Source organism: Miscanthus floridulus, chromosome 15, assembly GCF_019320115.1.
Source record: "Miscanthus floridulus cultivar M001 chromosome 15, ASM1932011v1, whole genome shotgun sequence".
In the NCBI taxonomy this organism is placed as follows: domain Eukaryota; kingdom Viridiplantae; phylum Streptophyta; class Magnoliopsida; order Poales; family Poaceae; genus Miscanthus; species Miscanthus floridulus.
Window position 1 is genome coordinate 76,670,437 of NC_089594.1, and position 16,304 is coordinate 76,686,740.

General features: G+C 44.6%; 2 protein-coding genes across 3 annotated transcripts; one reads left to right on the top strand and one right to left on the bottom strand.

Annotated features, from left to right (window-relative positions):
- Nucleotides 1-247: 247 nt before the first annotated feature.
- Nucleotides 248-7,599, bottom strand: LOC136507708 (L-type lectin-domain containing receptor kinase IX.1-like). Its single transcript, XM_066502350.1, has 5 exons — nt 7,313-7,599; nt 6,802-7,226; nt 2,814-2,905; nt 2,392-2,674; nt 248-1,464 (listed from the first exon to the last, which is right to left on the bottom strand). The coding sequence occupies exons 1-5, from the start codon at nt 7,597-7,599 to the stop codon at nt 248-250; spliced, it is 2,304 nt and encodes a 767-aa protein (XP_066358447.1).
- LOC136508575 (homocysteine S-methyltransferase 2-like) lies at nt 2,738-15,836 on the top strand. 2 transcript variants are annotated; one of them, XM_066503288.1, is made up of 9 exons: nt 2,738-3,004; nt 3,092-3,143; nt 8,883-8,966; nt 13,202-13,258; nt 13,343-13,735; nt 13,816-13,945; nt 14,037-14,240; nt 14,434-14,505; nt 14,977-15,836. In XM_066503288.1, the coding sequence occupies exons 5-9, from the start codon at nt 13,626-13,628 to the stop codon at nt 15,121-15,123; spliced, it is 663 nt and encodes a 220-aa protein (XP_066359385.1). In that variant the 5' UTR covers nt 2,738-3,004; nt 3,092-3,143; nt 8,883-8,966; nt 13,202-13,258; nt 13,343-13,625; the 3' UTR covers nt 15,124-15,836. The 2 variants fall into 2 exon arrangements, with proteins under 2 accessions (XP_066359385.1, XP_066359386.1); XM_066503289.1 differs by lacking the exon at nt 8,883-8,966.
- Nucleotides 15,837-16,304: the final 468 nt, after the last annotated feature.

A 16,304-nucleotide genomic window follows, 5' to 3' on the forward strand; every position in this document is an offset into this window, starting at 1 on the left:
CGAACGGACGGACGTCCGACAGGAGCATTACCGATGGAAAATTCGTCCAATATTTCGTGATTTTTGTTGCTACCAGTCCCCTACCCTATTTCTGCGACAATCACAATTCACAACTGGTTGGCAAAACCCTTCTTTGCTTATCCCGTCCCTTCTTCCCAAAACGCTGAAACAATCCAGCAATATTCGGATGCCACACGTCCTTGCGTTTCCTGATCAATCAACAACTCCTAAGGTGAGTTCAGTTCCGTCAAACCAGCTCAATGCCCGCACTGATTACAGGTGCGCCGCAGCTGCTGGTTGCAGAATCAAACAATGCATTGGCCACAGGCTGAAGGTGTGCTGCGACGGCCGGAAACTTGGCCGGGAGGATCGGCAGCGGCGCGTCGAACCGCAGCACATTGAGGGCGTGCCTGATGTCCGGCCTCTGGCTCCGGTCCGGGTGCGCGCACCAGAGCCCGACGGCGAGCACGCGCTCCATCTCCTGGACACTGTACTCCCCGTCCAACCGTGGGTCCGCGGCCTCCAAAACCCTCCCGGCTTCGTGGAGGTCCCAGACCCTGTGCACCAAGTGGACGGTGCTCCCGTTCGGCAGCGTCACCACGGGGCACCGGCCGCAGGCGATCTCGAGGAGCACGACGCCGAAGCTGTACACGTCGGACTCGACGCTCGTCCTGCCGGTGTTCAGGCACTCCGGGTCCACGTACCCCGTTGTGCCCGCCGCCGCCGTCGTCCGTGACCTCCGGCCGTCCTCGATCACCCTCGCCAGCCCAAAGTCGCCAAGCTTGGCAGTGAACGATGCGTCCAGCATCACATTGCTTGGCTTGACGTCGCGGTGCACGACGCGCAGCTCCGTATCCTGGTGCAGGTACAGGAGCGCCGAGCCGAGCCCGAGAACGATCTGATACCTCACCCTCCACGTAAGCTTCTTGTTTGGGTTGTAGAGGTGGCCGTCCACGCTGCCGTTGCGCACCAGCTCGTAGACGAGCAGGAGGTCGTCGCCGTCGCCGTAGCACCAGCCGACGAGCAGCACGAGGTTCCGGTGCCGGAGACGGCTGATGATCCTCACCTCCGACATGAACTCGTTCCAGCCCTGCTGAGAACTCTTGGAGACCATCTTGATGGCGACGTCCAGGTTCAGGCCCTGCAAGAACCCACGGTACACCGATCCGAAGCCACCTTCTCCTAGTTTCCTGTCGTCGGAGAAGTTGTTGGTGACGGCGGCGAGCTCTTCGTAGGAGAATCTCCTTGGTCCAGTCGTCCCTTGCTCCAGCTCGATGACTTCCACGGCTTCACCACGGAAATACGTCAGTGCTCCGGTGGATTTCTCCTTGGCCGGCGTTCTGGCTTTGCGCCGTTGCAAGTGGTACTGACGGGCTAGACCGAGGCAGAACAAGAACTCCACTATGCCGGTTACGGACACGCCGGCTACCAACATAATCAGTTTGTTGACGCCCTTCGTTTTACCTGCAGCATATACATATAGCATCTGTATGTATCAGACTGTCTTTTTATCTTATCTTACTACTCCACTGGATATTATGTACTAGTGTATAATATAAACAGAAGAAAAAGGACCGGAGCTAGAGTACACTACTAAGGCTTCGTTCGGCACAGCTCCATCACCATCTGCTGGAGCTGTTTGGAGCGTTTTGTGCCAAATAAGATAAAACCAAAGAGCACCACTCAATGAGTCCATCAAAACCTGATGAGACAAAGCCAGAAAGGATAGGTAGCAGCCAAAAAATAGTAGTTTCCACCTCATCCTTGTGGGCCCATGGAGAACAGTGGCCCATTTTACCCCGCACGGAGAAGAGAGGTGCTCGCGTGAGCCGCCTGGCATGCACGAACAGCCAGGTGCGGGCGTTGGGAGGCCGTGGTCACCGGACGCGGGGGCAGGGAGGGCACGCCGCGGAGACGCTTGTGCTACCGCCGGGTGTGTGCAGACGATGGCGTGGGGAGGCTGTGGCCGCTGGGCGGGGGGTGGGGACGGGGGGCAGGGCAGCGAGGGCACGGCGGGCATGCTGGCACAGCTTCACAGGGCGGGAAGGCCGTGACCGCTGGATGCGGGGGCGGGGGATGGCGTGGCCACCGGGCACACATGCTATCCAATGGGGAAGAATTGAAGACCGTGAAAGGCCGTGCTAGCGCGTGGGGAAGAAGGAAAATAGAAGGGGAAAAACAGAAGTGTATTTTGGTCTTTTTCTTCTTTTTGTCCACTATTAGGAGCTGTTTTGCCGAACATTCCATAAAAAACAGTTTTAGCTCTACGGACAGATGTGGAGTTGAACAAAAAAAAAGGTTTCAGTGGTAAAGTGAAGTCGTGTCAAAAAACGGTTTCAGTCCATATAACAAATTCAAGAGAGAGAGAGAGAGAGTGCACTGTGCGCTAACCTGCTGGTTTAGGCGGCACCATGATCTCAAAGGCGTCTGTGAGGCTGTACCTGATGTAGCAGCTGTACCCCAAGTAAGAGGCACCGGTGTCATTCTGTAGGCTGTTCACCAGGTCAGTGCGAAGGTTGTGGAGGCAATTGGTGCACTCGTCGTGTACCAAGTCATGCCTGCACTGCGCCAGCGCGTAGATCTCCAGCGAGCTATTACTCTTCGACAACATGTTCGGCTGGGCTGCTTCTGGTTGGCTGGGCTGCTGCTGAATGGGCTGATCAGCCCAGCCGTTCTGCAGCCCATGTGTAGCCGTTCGGCTGACTTTCAAGGAGGCTCGGCACACGACAGCCGCTAGCTCGCCCTCTCAAACGCTGCTGCCCGTCTAGGGTTCCTCCCCTCGCGCAGTCGCTCTCCTCCTCGCGGCCAGATACGGGCGGCGGCGGCGGCGGCATCCCTCTCAAGTCGTCCGGCCCTCTGACCTGAAGACCCGCCTTGTCGCCGTCATCCGCCCACTCCGCCCTCCCTGCCGAATCGACGCCATCGTTGCTTGTGCCGTAGAGCCCCAATACATCTGCCGGACACCTCCCGTTCATCCCCCCGTCCATCCCCGTCTCCCCTTCCGGTTCGTGCGCCACCTCGTTCTCCTATTCTCTGCTTTTGTGAATCCATTCGCCGCCTGCTAATCCCTCCCTCTCGCTCTGTCTTCCAGGATCTGTCGATCTGTGTCTCATACATTCCAGTCCGTCTTCGCTGTGCTTGAGGTATGGATCAACGTTCTTAGCTTTGTTCCTTCTTTTCTTGCGTGTACAGTAGAGAGGCTCCGAACCAGAGTGCCTTGCAACATCTGAACTTTCATTTCCAGCCATAAGTTAACATGATAAGCTTCTAGCCGCCATAAGTCAATTGTAGGATGAAACTTGCTTCAACACCACCTTTCATTTCCAGGATGCAGCAACCACCTCTAAAAATAATAACTATCATGGACCTCTAAGGAAACTGCCTCTGAAAATGAGGCTAGTTTAAAAAAACCACCTATGCAAATAGCTTATAGCTGTCGTACAAGTAAACTCATAACCTTTTCATAAGAAGTTAGATGGAGACACATTTTTTTGTAAAAATTACATACCTCTACAAGATATACAACTATGCAGTTGATAACCTTTTGATTTGAGATAGTTTAGAGACATAAATATTAGTTTTTTAAGTTCTCATATTTTTTAAATTAAAACTTTTGAATTTTTAAAACAACATCAAGTGTTAACATGATCTACGCGAATATTGTAGTTCTCGAGTCTCGACACAATCTTTAACTTTGCAGTTGATAACCTTTTGATTTGAAATCATTTAAATGCCCAAATATTTGTTTTAATAATTATATTTTAAAATTTATTTTATTTTGAATTTTTGTGAATGACCTTGAACATTAATAGGTACTTCCTCCATCTTGTAATATAGCGTATTCTGGCATTTGAAAATTTTCCTCAAATACACAAGATTTGAGGAATAAAAAATAATGTTTACTAAATAGAAATACATGATTCAATACTTGTGATATTTGTATGAGAAAACTAAGAGTCCACCCTTTAATTATGGGGAATAGAATCGGATTTCGACAGATTAGGAAGCTAAGTGAGGGATACATGTGTCTATTGCCCTTTTCCTAACTTTTTCTAAGTGGCTAGCTAGACTGAGCTATATTTCAGGACGGTGGGACTTGGGAGTATATATCAAAGTTGTAGACTTGTAGCTATCACTTGAAAAAAACTCGGGCTACGGGGGTAGACAACCCCGAACTATTTTACCGTAAGGTTGGGGACTTCTCACCCAGCCCGAAACAACCCCGAACCCCGTGCCCCGCCCGCACACAGGGGCCCGTTACGCAGTGAGAGGGCCGGTCCATTTTACCTATGCTTTGGGAACGCGGGACAGGCGATGTTTTTTTTTCCACATCACAGACTAGAAATTTGCCTAACAAATGATTCAAACTCTAGTCACGGGAACCACAATCCGGAGGCTTGACCAACTGGTCTAGTATTTATTTGAGAGTTTAGGGTCCCAATGTTGATTATAAGCTCTTTATTTATTTGCTAGAAGCAGGCCTTATACAAGGAGCGAGAGCCATCCTTTCTCTAAAAATTGTTCCAATGAAAGTTACTAAAGGAAATATTTCATATTGCAACAGGCGAGACATGTATAGTGGGATGGTAAGAAACATATGGTACATGTTTCTTAATATAAGTGCACGCATAAGTATTTTGCATGAAAAATTACGTGACCACATGACTTTTATAGACCTAAAAAACAACCTTTAAAAATGAAATTTACCCACACATAGAAATCAAGCATTTTTTTAGTAATAATGAGTCTGCCTAGCTTTTTCCCTAAACGTTTTCAAATCATATATATATAAGTATAAGTATATAGTAACTTCAATGCACCTTTTCAGGTCTGTTTGGATCTTTTATAATTATAATATATAATAATCAGCTAAAAATAATCTAGGAGCTGTTTGGATCACAACTAAATTATTATAATATGAATTGTGCATGAGATTATTATAATCATGATTGTGGGATTATAACAAGCAGAATGTTTGGATCTGGATTATTGTGGTTGGTTACCTTATTGCTTAGAAGATGACATGAAAAGAAAAGATAAGGTGGGGGTGGAGCTAATTTGGACTTCCAGCAACCATAATCCCCCAAGTCAGGTCTTTTCTGGATTATGGGATTATGGTAATCGGGAGTTTTTATTATAATAATTCATAATATAATCAATCTTGTTTGGAACATAATTTGATTATACGACCTGATTATTATAATCATAGGGTATCCAAACAGGTCTCTAATTGTAATCCAATGTGGCTAGATTATAAGGTGGATTATTAGTTTATTATAATCAAAACATCATATTACAATAATCCAATAATTCACCTGGACCTACTTTTTCGTAATTATGAGTAATTTTCACATAACCTAAGAATAATCTACAATAATAATACAGGAATCCAAGTAGTCCAATTATTAAAGTTTATAATCCATATTAGTATAACTTAACACCGTTAGCCCATCAAACTAACGGAAGGGCCAAGAAACCAAAGAAAATTCGTTTTAGGGCCAAATAGCCAAGTTCGAAAAAAGACCAAGAAACTAAGCAACACTTTTTTAGGCGCAGAAAATAATTTTCTCATTATTTATAATAAGGATTATAGATTATAATAATCAGGATTATAGATTATAATAACCAGAATGTTTGGATCTCTGAATTATTGGAGTTGGTTAAGTGAAAAATTCTTATCTTACTCTTTAGAGAAGATGACAGGGCAAGAGAAGAGAAAATGGGGGAGGGGGCAATTTGGACTTTCAACAACCATAATCCCCTAAAGTCAGGTGTTTTTTGGATTATTGGATTATGGCAATCATGGGGTTTTATTACTATAATCCATAGTACAATCAATCTTGTTTAGATCATTATTTGATTATTATAATAGGGTATCCAAACAAGTCTCTAGTTGTAACTCAAACAGACTAGATTATAAGGTGGATTGTTAATTTATTAGAATCAAAACATCAAACTACAATAATCCTATAATCCACCTCAGACCTGTTTTTTTTTTGTAATTATGAGTAATTTTCACTTAAACTAAGAATAATCGACCATAATATAATATATACAGGAATCCAAATATTCCACTTATATTATGGTTCATAATCGTGTTTAACACTAATCGATGATATACTTGGCACCCATATCTAATTCTTACTTCATTTCTTACGCAAAGTCTGAGATAGGAGGGAGTATTTGGCTACTCTAGATGCATTGGGTCATATCATGCTTCTAAAGTTGCCCTGTCAAATATATACAAGTATAATATATCCAAGGCTGGCATATATAACTAGACGTATAGAAAAAACTATCGTCCTGTTCTGCAGCACTACTTTAGCATACAACGAAAGAACAATGTTTTTCTCTCACAGTATTTCAGCATAAGCAGCAGCATAAGCCAAATTTCAGCGAAACAAACAGGGCCTATATATGTATAAAAGTCAAAACGACTTACGCCGTATCTGGTTCAGCTTCTTGAAAGTGATTCTACTGCCAAAAGGCATAAAATCAACCAAATGGATAGAACCTGAATTTTCACAACACCTGGGATCCTGCTTTCGTACAAATGGGTGGAAATAGAGATTTTTTACAGTTGTTTCAGGGAAGAAAAAAAAGAGAGGATATAGGTTTTATAGTTGTTTCAAGCAAACAATTTATAGCGTTTTTACAGCATAATAGTTCACAACAACTTTTTCACACTCGCAGCAGCTTTTCAACATAGTCGGTTTATAAAGACAGTAATGAGATAATCAAATATCGATGACTTTCGTAGAAGAAAAAACTAAAGGATCGGAGCTAGAATGCACTGCTAACCTGCTGGTGGAAGCGGCGGCGCGATGATCTCCATGGGGCCCGTGATGTTGTATCTGATGTAGCAGCTGTACCCCAAGAGGTAGCCAGCGGTGTCATTCGGTATGTTCGTCACCAGCTGATCGCGCAGGTACCCGAGGCATTTGGTGCACTCGTCGTGTACCAAGTCCCACCTGCACTGCGCCAGCGCGTACATCTCCAGCGAGTTGCTCTTCGAGTCCATGTAGCTGGAGCTGTTGTAGGCGAACCGCAGGGGCGAGACGGCGGCCTGCTCAGTGAGGTTGCCGACCAGCGCCCACCGCGCGTCGCTCATGCGGGCGGCGTCGTCGGCGTCGAAGGTGTAGTCGTTCGAGCGCACCACCCATGTCGCGAGGTCGAGCTGGTCCGCGTCGCCGAAGAAGGGCTGGTTCGAGTACCGGATGAGGCACCTGTCGTAGTTGACGCTCGCCGACCGGCTGTGTACGGGCACCCGGCGCCCACCCAGGAAACCGCCGCGTCCAGGCACCTCACGCACTTGTCCCAGGTGTAGTCCGCGTAGCACATGAGGAGGCCGAAGACCTGGTCGTGCCCAGATCCGTAGCTAGTGTTGACGAAGCCGCCGTTAAGGGTGGCGCCCTGGCCGAGGAGCTCGACGAGCTTGTAGACGTTGAACTGGTACGTGCTCCCGGCGGTGAAGTTGTCTGTTGAGCAGAATGGCGACGGAAATGGCGTGTACTCATCGGCGTGTACTCCAGCGAGCCAGGTGGTGGTGGTTGCGGCGAGTAAGAGCAGGACAGGGAGAAGGCGCTGCCACAAAGCCATGTAGCTAGCTAGCTTGACGTGGATACGCTGTGTTTTCACAAGCGAGCGAGGGGGCAGTGGTGGAGGGAAATCATCGCACATTTGGTTAAACAAGTATAAAATATATCTCCCATCATTATCTTTTTTGAAACAACTACGAAAGCATTCTTTATTCTACCCATTTCGAAAGCAGAAAGCCAAAAGCCTAATCAGCATCCAAAAGCAGCCCTTTGGTTGGGATTTTGGCTTTTGAGAAGCAAAAACAGCCCTAAAAGCCCAACCAAGCGGAGCCTTAGATTTATCTTTCTTAAACCCACACTCTGAATCTTCATTTGGAAGTTATTTAATAAAAATCACTCTCTATATTTCTTCATTCTCCAACGACTTGTTTATATCTTGTTCGGCAGTTTGGTGAGCCATCTCCACTCTCTATCTTTAGTGAGCAAGAAATCAGGAACATAGGACAAAAATATTTGGAGCTCGACATGAAAAAGTTGTGTCAGAGAGGATTTTTTAACAAAATATCTATTTCTATCATTACAGAAAGATATAAAGTGACTCTTATAGTTGCTCTTAAAGGGCTAAAACACGAGAGATAAGATGAATAAGATACACCCTAAGTGTTCTTCCGAAGTTTTACCGCTGTCAACAGATGTTGGAGCATGGTGGGGTTTGGGGTGGGCGCGGGGGCTATGGTGGTACCAACTGAGGAGGACAAACGAAGAGAGGGAGGGAGCACGGGTACACAACTCGGTTTTACAATAACCTTTTATATCTATTCATGGGCGGTAGACTTAGTCAACCCCTTCTACAAATACTGTGTGATGCACTACGGCTTACAAACAACTTTTAGAAATCAGTTTCTAGGGGGCAATTCACTTAATAACTCTGAAAAAAGCGATACCTATTTTGAAAGACGGGTGACATAAGGAATCGCTTCTAAAATCCTAATTTTAAGCGGTGGATGAAAATAGGTTATTTCTAGGGCCAGTTGACTAAGTCAATCCTTGCAAATAATTGCCAATAAACAAATAAATTCATAACTTCTTTAAATGAAGTCAGATAGAGACAAAATTTATATAAAAATTATAGAGTTCGATGAGATTTCAAATGTTGTAGTTGACAACTTTTATATTCTTAGATTTTGAAATTAAAAATCACACTATCTTAGTGGCATGCCCTATGTTAAAGTTCTAGTGCTCAATGAGATCTAAAAATTTTGTTGTTCATTTTTTTATTGAGATAGTTTAGGTAATGCAAAATGATAGCATCCAATACTTATCACAGACGATTGTGTGGTGCAGCGGAGATTATAGGTTCGAATCTCCAAGGACGCATTTGTGGGAAAATGATAAGAAAACAGATCTCACGACAACTGCAACCGCGAGGTAGCTCCTCAAACACACAAAAATATTTTTTCTATTTTTTTATGATTTTTAAAAGTAAAACAATTTTTAGAGACGATTGACTTAATAAAACTACCTTTAAAAATCGATTTTTATGGGTGGTTTATGACCATCCTAGAAATATCTCATTTCTTGAATCAGCGTACTAGTGGTTTTAAGACTGTCTCTAAAAATCAATTTTGACTGGCTCTAAAAATCTTATGTATGATAGTAAAGGAGGACCCTTGATGCAAATTTTGCTTTTGATGCTAGGTACGTGATACTTCGAAAAAAAAATCACCAGCACACGAGAGACAGCTGAAATTTGGTTAACAAGGAACAAAATTAATTAGGGAAAAAGAAATTAAAATTCTACGACACTAACTCAAATAAATGAAAGAAAGAAATCAACCACGGACATAGGCACACGGGCACAAGCACAAATACAGACGAGAGAGGATGTCAGTGGATTTTTGTGTCTGAAAGATCAGCTTCCACATGATCAGCATGTTCGCTTGTTGGTTTCAGCCAGGGTTTATCAGCTAGCCAACAGTATTTTTCTCTCACAACAAACCAGCACCAGCCGAGCTTATCAGCCCAGAAACCAACCAGCGAACAGGCCGGATAATTGTTGGCTAGGTAGCCCCATATGCATCATGAGTAAATGAGTAATGGATATGCAACTGTCTTTAATACCATAGACCATTGCATAACATCCACAAACTTATTATCAACAATATATAATTAGTAAAAATGTGAACCATAACTTCCACAAACTTAATTATTAACAATAACCTCAACTCTATATCATGTTGACGTTATTGTTAATAAGGGTCTGTTTGGTGGTGGTTGACGCGGTGAAGAGCAGGACAGGGAGAAAGTGCCGCCACAAGGCCACGAGCTTTATATTTCTAGCTAGCTTGGCGTGGATGCTGTATTTTCACAGGCGAGAGGGCAGTGGTGGAGTGGTCGTCTGGCATAGGAAGAGGGAAATGGTCGTAGAAATATACAACGATGGCCCTAGTAACATATATATACAGAATTGGTTGCAAGAGGCCAGGAGAGCCGGAGGATGCTCCAATGCGCGGTGTTCGTTCTTAGCTGAGAATCTTGAGATGCCCTTCACCATACCCCGCTTGCATCGCTACCTCTTGTCCATATCACCCAGGATGTGTTTTGATGCACGTCAATCCTGACGTTGCTATGGCATTTTTTAGACTCCTTCCACGAACTGTTTTTTAAGAGTCTTAATGGGACATTCAGGTATTTGGTCAGTTATTTTAGGAAGGGTGCAGAATTCGAGTCGTAAACAGTTTATAACCGGATAAGATTATCCGACCTATCTGTGCTTATAATATTATAAGTGGTAAAATTTATATTTTCTGTTTCTTACTCTCTTCGTTGTCTGTCCGTTCCCCACTTCTGTTCCGTCCCCTTGCTGCTCCGCCATCCCTTACTCTTGCCTTTTTTTAGTTTGAAGCTGATATATCTATACATAATACTAAAAGCGGTAAATTTCTTTCTTTCGTCTCTCACTCTCCCTCTAGTCGGTTTGTCCTTCACTTCTCTCCTGTCTCTTTGTCCTTTGTTCCTCACTTTCATCCTTCTCGCTTTGATCTGGCAGCTCGAGCCCATAAGCGTTGTGGCACACGTGTTGGCATGTGGCTCACCTCCATTGTCGCATATGGTTTTAAGGACCATAGAATGCAAATCATATGTATGATAGAATCATTTATTCAATATAGGTGACTCCGGGGCATGTGGCTCGGGGGCTCCTGTTGAGTACTTAACAAACGGGTTACCTAACCCCTTGGATCCGTGCCATGACAATATGATAGACCGACTAACTGATTCTCCTAATCAACCAGGGGTTTGGGAGCTACACCCGTCATAGGCACTCACGTGCACACTTCGGACAATTGCTAAGGCCTGATGGGCCCAAGACGGCCCACTCCAGAAAGAGGCCCCGGTTCCAAGGAGATAAGCCACTAGGGCAAGCCCGTGCCTAAATCGCCCGTGCCCGAGGGCTTGGCTTGGACCACTAGGTTCCTGACCTTGGAAGGTGACAACTAACCAAGGGCAGCCACGAGTGCCCTTGTGTTGCTCAGTTCAGCTTCCCATCCCGACCAACGTGAGGAATACTTCTCCAGAATCTGTCAGACACCTAAAACCTGACACATGGATAGAGCCATAGAGCATGAGGTCTTGCTAGGCTATGTTCCTTCGCTCCCATGAAGTCGTATCGGCCGCTTCAAGCCTAGGGTCACGCCCGTGGCATGACACATCGTGACAAGGATGGGCGCACGGCCACCGCCTGGGCGCGCTTGCTCCTGCCACTTAGTCTATCTTTGCATGTGGCCAGGCCCTTAGCATGTGATGGATGCCGAGAGGAAGACGAATCTGGGAATGACACATCGGCAAATCCAACTCTGACGGACAACTCTAGGCTCTAGTAGAGAGGATGTCGGGGCTGTTGAGGACTGTCGGCCAAGAACAGCGACAAGGGATGACGCCCAACACCTCCACCAACCAAATACTTAGGACACAAAATCCTAGAAACCCCGTGAAACCTAGCCCGACCGATTTTGAAGTCGACCAAGCTGACTTTTCTGCAGATTTCGATCCGAATTGTTTCCAAATTGGTTTTTGGATCTATTTTGACGTGGGAAACTTGGAGAACACATTTTGGGCTTGTTTCCTACTGGGATAAGACCCCCTTCTAAATAAACAAGAGGATCACGACCGATTGAGGATCTCAACTTCCAATCGTCAAAAACACATCTACTACCTCTCTTTACCCTCTTTTCCCATTTACCTCTTCTCCTCGTTCTTCGTCGTTGCTGCATGGCTAGAGGGTTGACAACGACGAAGCTCTAGAGTCGCCAGACCGGCTAGGGCAGCCTATAGCCACCGCACACCCCGATTGGGTCCCTCCCGGGCATGTGAGGTTTCGGGTTTCAAGAGACCTCGTCGGCGTCGCTTGCGCATCGCGCTCCCGGTGAGGCTCCTCCGGCGACATGTCTTGAGTATCGTGCTCATCGCTGGAGGCACGAGGTCCGGGTGCAGACAAACCCTAGGCACTGGCCGACCTAAAATTCGGCTAGACCCTACATCAAGCGTTCTAGCTCTTTACCGGTGTGGTGACCCAACTCGGCGTCAACACTGGTGCTGAGATACATAGTGCTGGTTATAGTTGTACCATACCCAATTCGGCCGCCGTTTTGTGCTTCCCTATAAAGTTGGAAGTCGGGTGCTTTCCGGCGATCTGTTGGATCTCCGCCCTCTGTTCTTCGAGCGAGGGAGAAGCCAAGCGCGCGGCGATGCGGCCGTGCTGCAATAATTTAATCTTTTCCCCCTTTGTTTGTTCTATATTCGGAACAATTAACAAGTGACGAGCTGAGATTTTGACGTGGGATGGGATCGACGCGTCACTGCTCGTTAATACTGGAGTAGTTTGTTGCAAGGTAGGAGTGGGGATGCTTTCTTTCTGTTTTCATGGTCCAAGGGTATTGGAAGGAAATATCGTTGCAACAAAAGAATAGTTGGGAACGTCCGTCCCCACAGCTAGTTGCTGGTACCACATCGTGAACAGGACAGTAGCATATGGGTATGCTGTGGAGATTTGAATAAAAGCCCTTGCTTGCTGCCGAATTGGCTTACGCGTCTATGTGAGTGACTGAATTCGGTGGTCGTTCATGAACAACTTTATGCTAGTTGTTTCGTTGAAAAAAAAAATTATGCTAGTTGATGATTTTGACCTTGCCCTGGACCAGAGCAGTCTTGGGCGCATACTGTGCGTGTGTCCTCATTGGTCTTATCCAGACCCAGTCACCCAGACTTATCCTCAAGAATCTTATGCTTGGTCAGGACCTCAACTGAGTCCTTCACTATGGAAATCAGAATCAGAGCTCATTTCTGACCCAACTCATTATTGAGGCTGGACATGGACATCCGGGGAAAGGTGTATATGTGATTTATTCCCGAAGATAGTTCTGGGCTAATATGTGTAAACTTCTATGTTAACAGTGAACTGAACTGAATAGCAATTTTCTGTCATGAACTCGTGATCGTCTGCTCAAATCACGTCTTTGTTCTTCCTGCAGTTACCTAAGCAACAACTTATATTCTTTTTTGTGTTTTAATTTTGATTTAAATAAATAATTCTTGTTTCATTGGAAAACAGTCGTTTTCAGATTGCCATGGCACATTAATAACCCTTTATGTATTTGGTGAACCAGGTCCATATGGACTATCTGGAAGCTGGTGCAAACATTCTAATCACGGCATTGTATCAGGTCCCATGCTTTAAACACTCAACTTTTCAGCTTCATGTGATGTCCATTTGTCAATGATACTGACAGTCATCTTGGGTACTGCAGCCCACTATTCAAGGGTTTGAATCAAAGGGCTTTTCAAAAGAGCAAAAAAAGGGCGTACCCAGTGCAGAGAGCTCCCGCTCTGTGCGGGGTCTGGGGAAGGGTGTTAGTGGCAAGCCTTACCCTCGCCTGTGCAATGCGAGGAGACCGCGACTCGAACCTAGGACCTTCCGGTCACAGGCGGTAAGACTCTACCGCTTGCACCAGGAACGCCCTTCGCTTTTCAAAAGAGCAAAGTGAAAACTTATTAACAAAGAGTGTTGAGATTGCACTGGAAGCTCGTGAGATGTTCTTGAAGGAACATTTGGAGAAATCCATTCCTATACAGCATCCTATTCTGGTTGCAGCATCTATAGTGAGTTATGGGGCTTATCTTGCTGATGGCTCTGAGTACAGGTATTTATAACTACTTAATGACACAGATTATGTTTTCACATACTTATGCCAGACACTCACTTTTGTTTCGCTGTAAATAGTGGGGATTATGGTGAAGCTGGTACAAAAGAGTTCCTGAAAGATTTTCATCGGCGGAGGTTTCAGGTTCTTGCTGAAGCAGGCCCTGATTTGATTGCTTTTGAAACGATCCCCAACAAACTGGAAGCTCAGGTCAACTACATCGTGATCTGAATCTTTTGCCTTGCATTTCTACCCATTCTTTATGAAGTAGTCTTTGATCGTTGGCTACTTTGTCTTCTAGGCATATGTTGAACTCCTTGAGGAATGTAACATCAATATCCCTGCATGGCTTTCCTTCAACTCAAAAGATGGAATGCATATTGTGAGTGGTGACTCGTTAATTGAATGCACTACTATTGCTGACAAGTGTGCAAGGGTTGGTGCGGTCGGGATAAATTGCACACCTCCAAGATTTATTCATGGACTGATACTCTCCATTAGAAAGGTATCCCCAATGTCCACCACATTTTGCACAGTACTCACCACATTTTTTCCCCTCAATTACAAATGGATGTTCCTCTTATCCCTGCGCAGTGCATATATCATGATTTCCATTCTTGTTTTCCCTTGGCACAAATCACTGTGTTGTGGAGGCTGCAGTTCTGTTTTATCTGACTAACTTTGTTGCGTTACCACAGGTCACGGACAAGCCTATTCTGATATATCCCAACAGTGGTGAAAGATATGATTGTGAAAATAAGGAGTGGGTGGTAAGTTCATTGAGCAAACTTAAGCTTGTTCATATAATCATATATAGCAGCTGTCTTCTTCGGAACATGAAAAAACAAGGGAATATTTAGTTTTATCACTTTCATATTGTGCATGTGATTTGGGGTTCTGAAACCACCAAATATAAAAACATAAATGCATGCAATGTACTTCCCTAGGTGCTAGGAATTGTACAGCTAGAGCTTATTGTGGTCTCTTCCTTTTTCCACAAAAAACATGGCTATTCAGTCTTGCATCAGTGGAAGCATGATAAATGGGAGATGTGTTCTCTTATTTTGTTTTTCCTCTGAATGAATACATATGCATAGCCAACAATGTGCATTTTTATATTATCCTCTTCAGCACTTTTCCTTGTTAAATACAAGCCGTCCTTTAGAATTTCGAAATTAAATATAGTATGTGACGATAAGCCTGAGATGGTCTAAGCTCTGGATGCTTCATATTCTGTGCAGGAATCCACTGGTGTATCAGATGGTGATTTTGTTTCTTATGTAAATGAATGGTGCAAAGATGGGGCTCCCCCTATTGGGGGCTGCTGCAGGACGACTCCAAACACTATCAGGGCCATACAAAGAACTCTAAACCACTCGTTCGGCTGATCAGTTCTCTTCTTGTTTCAGCTTGTTTCAGCTTATTCTCTCTTACAGAATACTATTAAATCGTCCGAAATCATCCAAAATCAGCCAAAAGCTTGTTTCAGCTTCAACGAGCAGCACTTACCTGTAGCATAGAGCTGTGCTCTACTCCTGATGAGCTCCTCCTAGCAGTACCATGAGCTATATCCCTGAGATTCCTTAACCAGCGAACCAATATAATGTTGCATGTTCTCTTGCAAATGAGATGTTCTGCACCTATGTTTGTAAATATCCCGTTCGGCTTAGCCAGAAACCGGCTTGTTCGGCTTGTTTTTTCAGCCGGAACAGTGTTTTTCTCTCACAACAATTCAGCCAGAACAATATTTTTCAGCCAGAACAATATTTTTCAGCCAATTTCAGCCAAGTTTCAGCAAGCCGAACGGGGTGTATTTCTGGGTTAGCTATCCAACTTGGAGGTACAACCGGTGAAGGGTGAGGAAGTAGCAACAATGATACAGTTCTACTACTGAGTGAGGAAAACTACTTGCGGCTGAGTTAATGAAGCTTAGTAACTACCATTATTTAGAGTTAAAAGAGTTTGTATGAAAGTTGCTCTGGAGATGTTATCTTTAATAAGTGCCTATGTTAGTGCTACTTCCCTGAGAACTGTCAATCATATGTAAGTTCTGTTTGGTAAACCTGCATCTACTGAAATGAAGATCTTATTACTTATGTTACTGCTACTTTCCTGTGAGCTGTGTTAAATCATATGTAACTTTTGTTTGACAAACCTGAATCTCCTGAAAAAAAAAAGATCTTATTACTCTTTCGTCAGCACACAACAATGAGGACATTTGATTTACCAAACAGAAGTTCATTTTTACAGAAAGTATGCAATTTGATGACATACCACCCCATATCCTTGCATGAATTGTTACGTCAGCTGCTTTCTTCCGCGTACGTTTCGCCCCTTTGACAAATGCAACTATGCAAGAAAGAGGCATTCGTTTCGTCGCTTCGACATATGCAAGAAACAGCCATACAAAAATTCATACGGCCAGTTAAACAAAAACGGTGTACTATCGTGAAGCATTTAAACGGTGTGTATACAGGATAAACGACCATTTAGACAAACAGTGATTATACGACATCTAACAAATGGCTAACATGTCACCTGTTCACAACAGGTGCAGAGGTAGCTAACC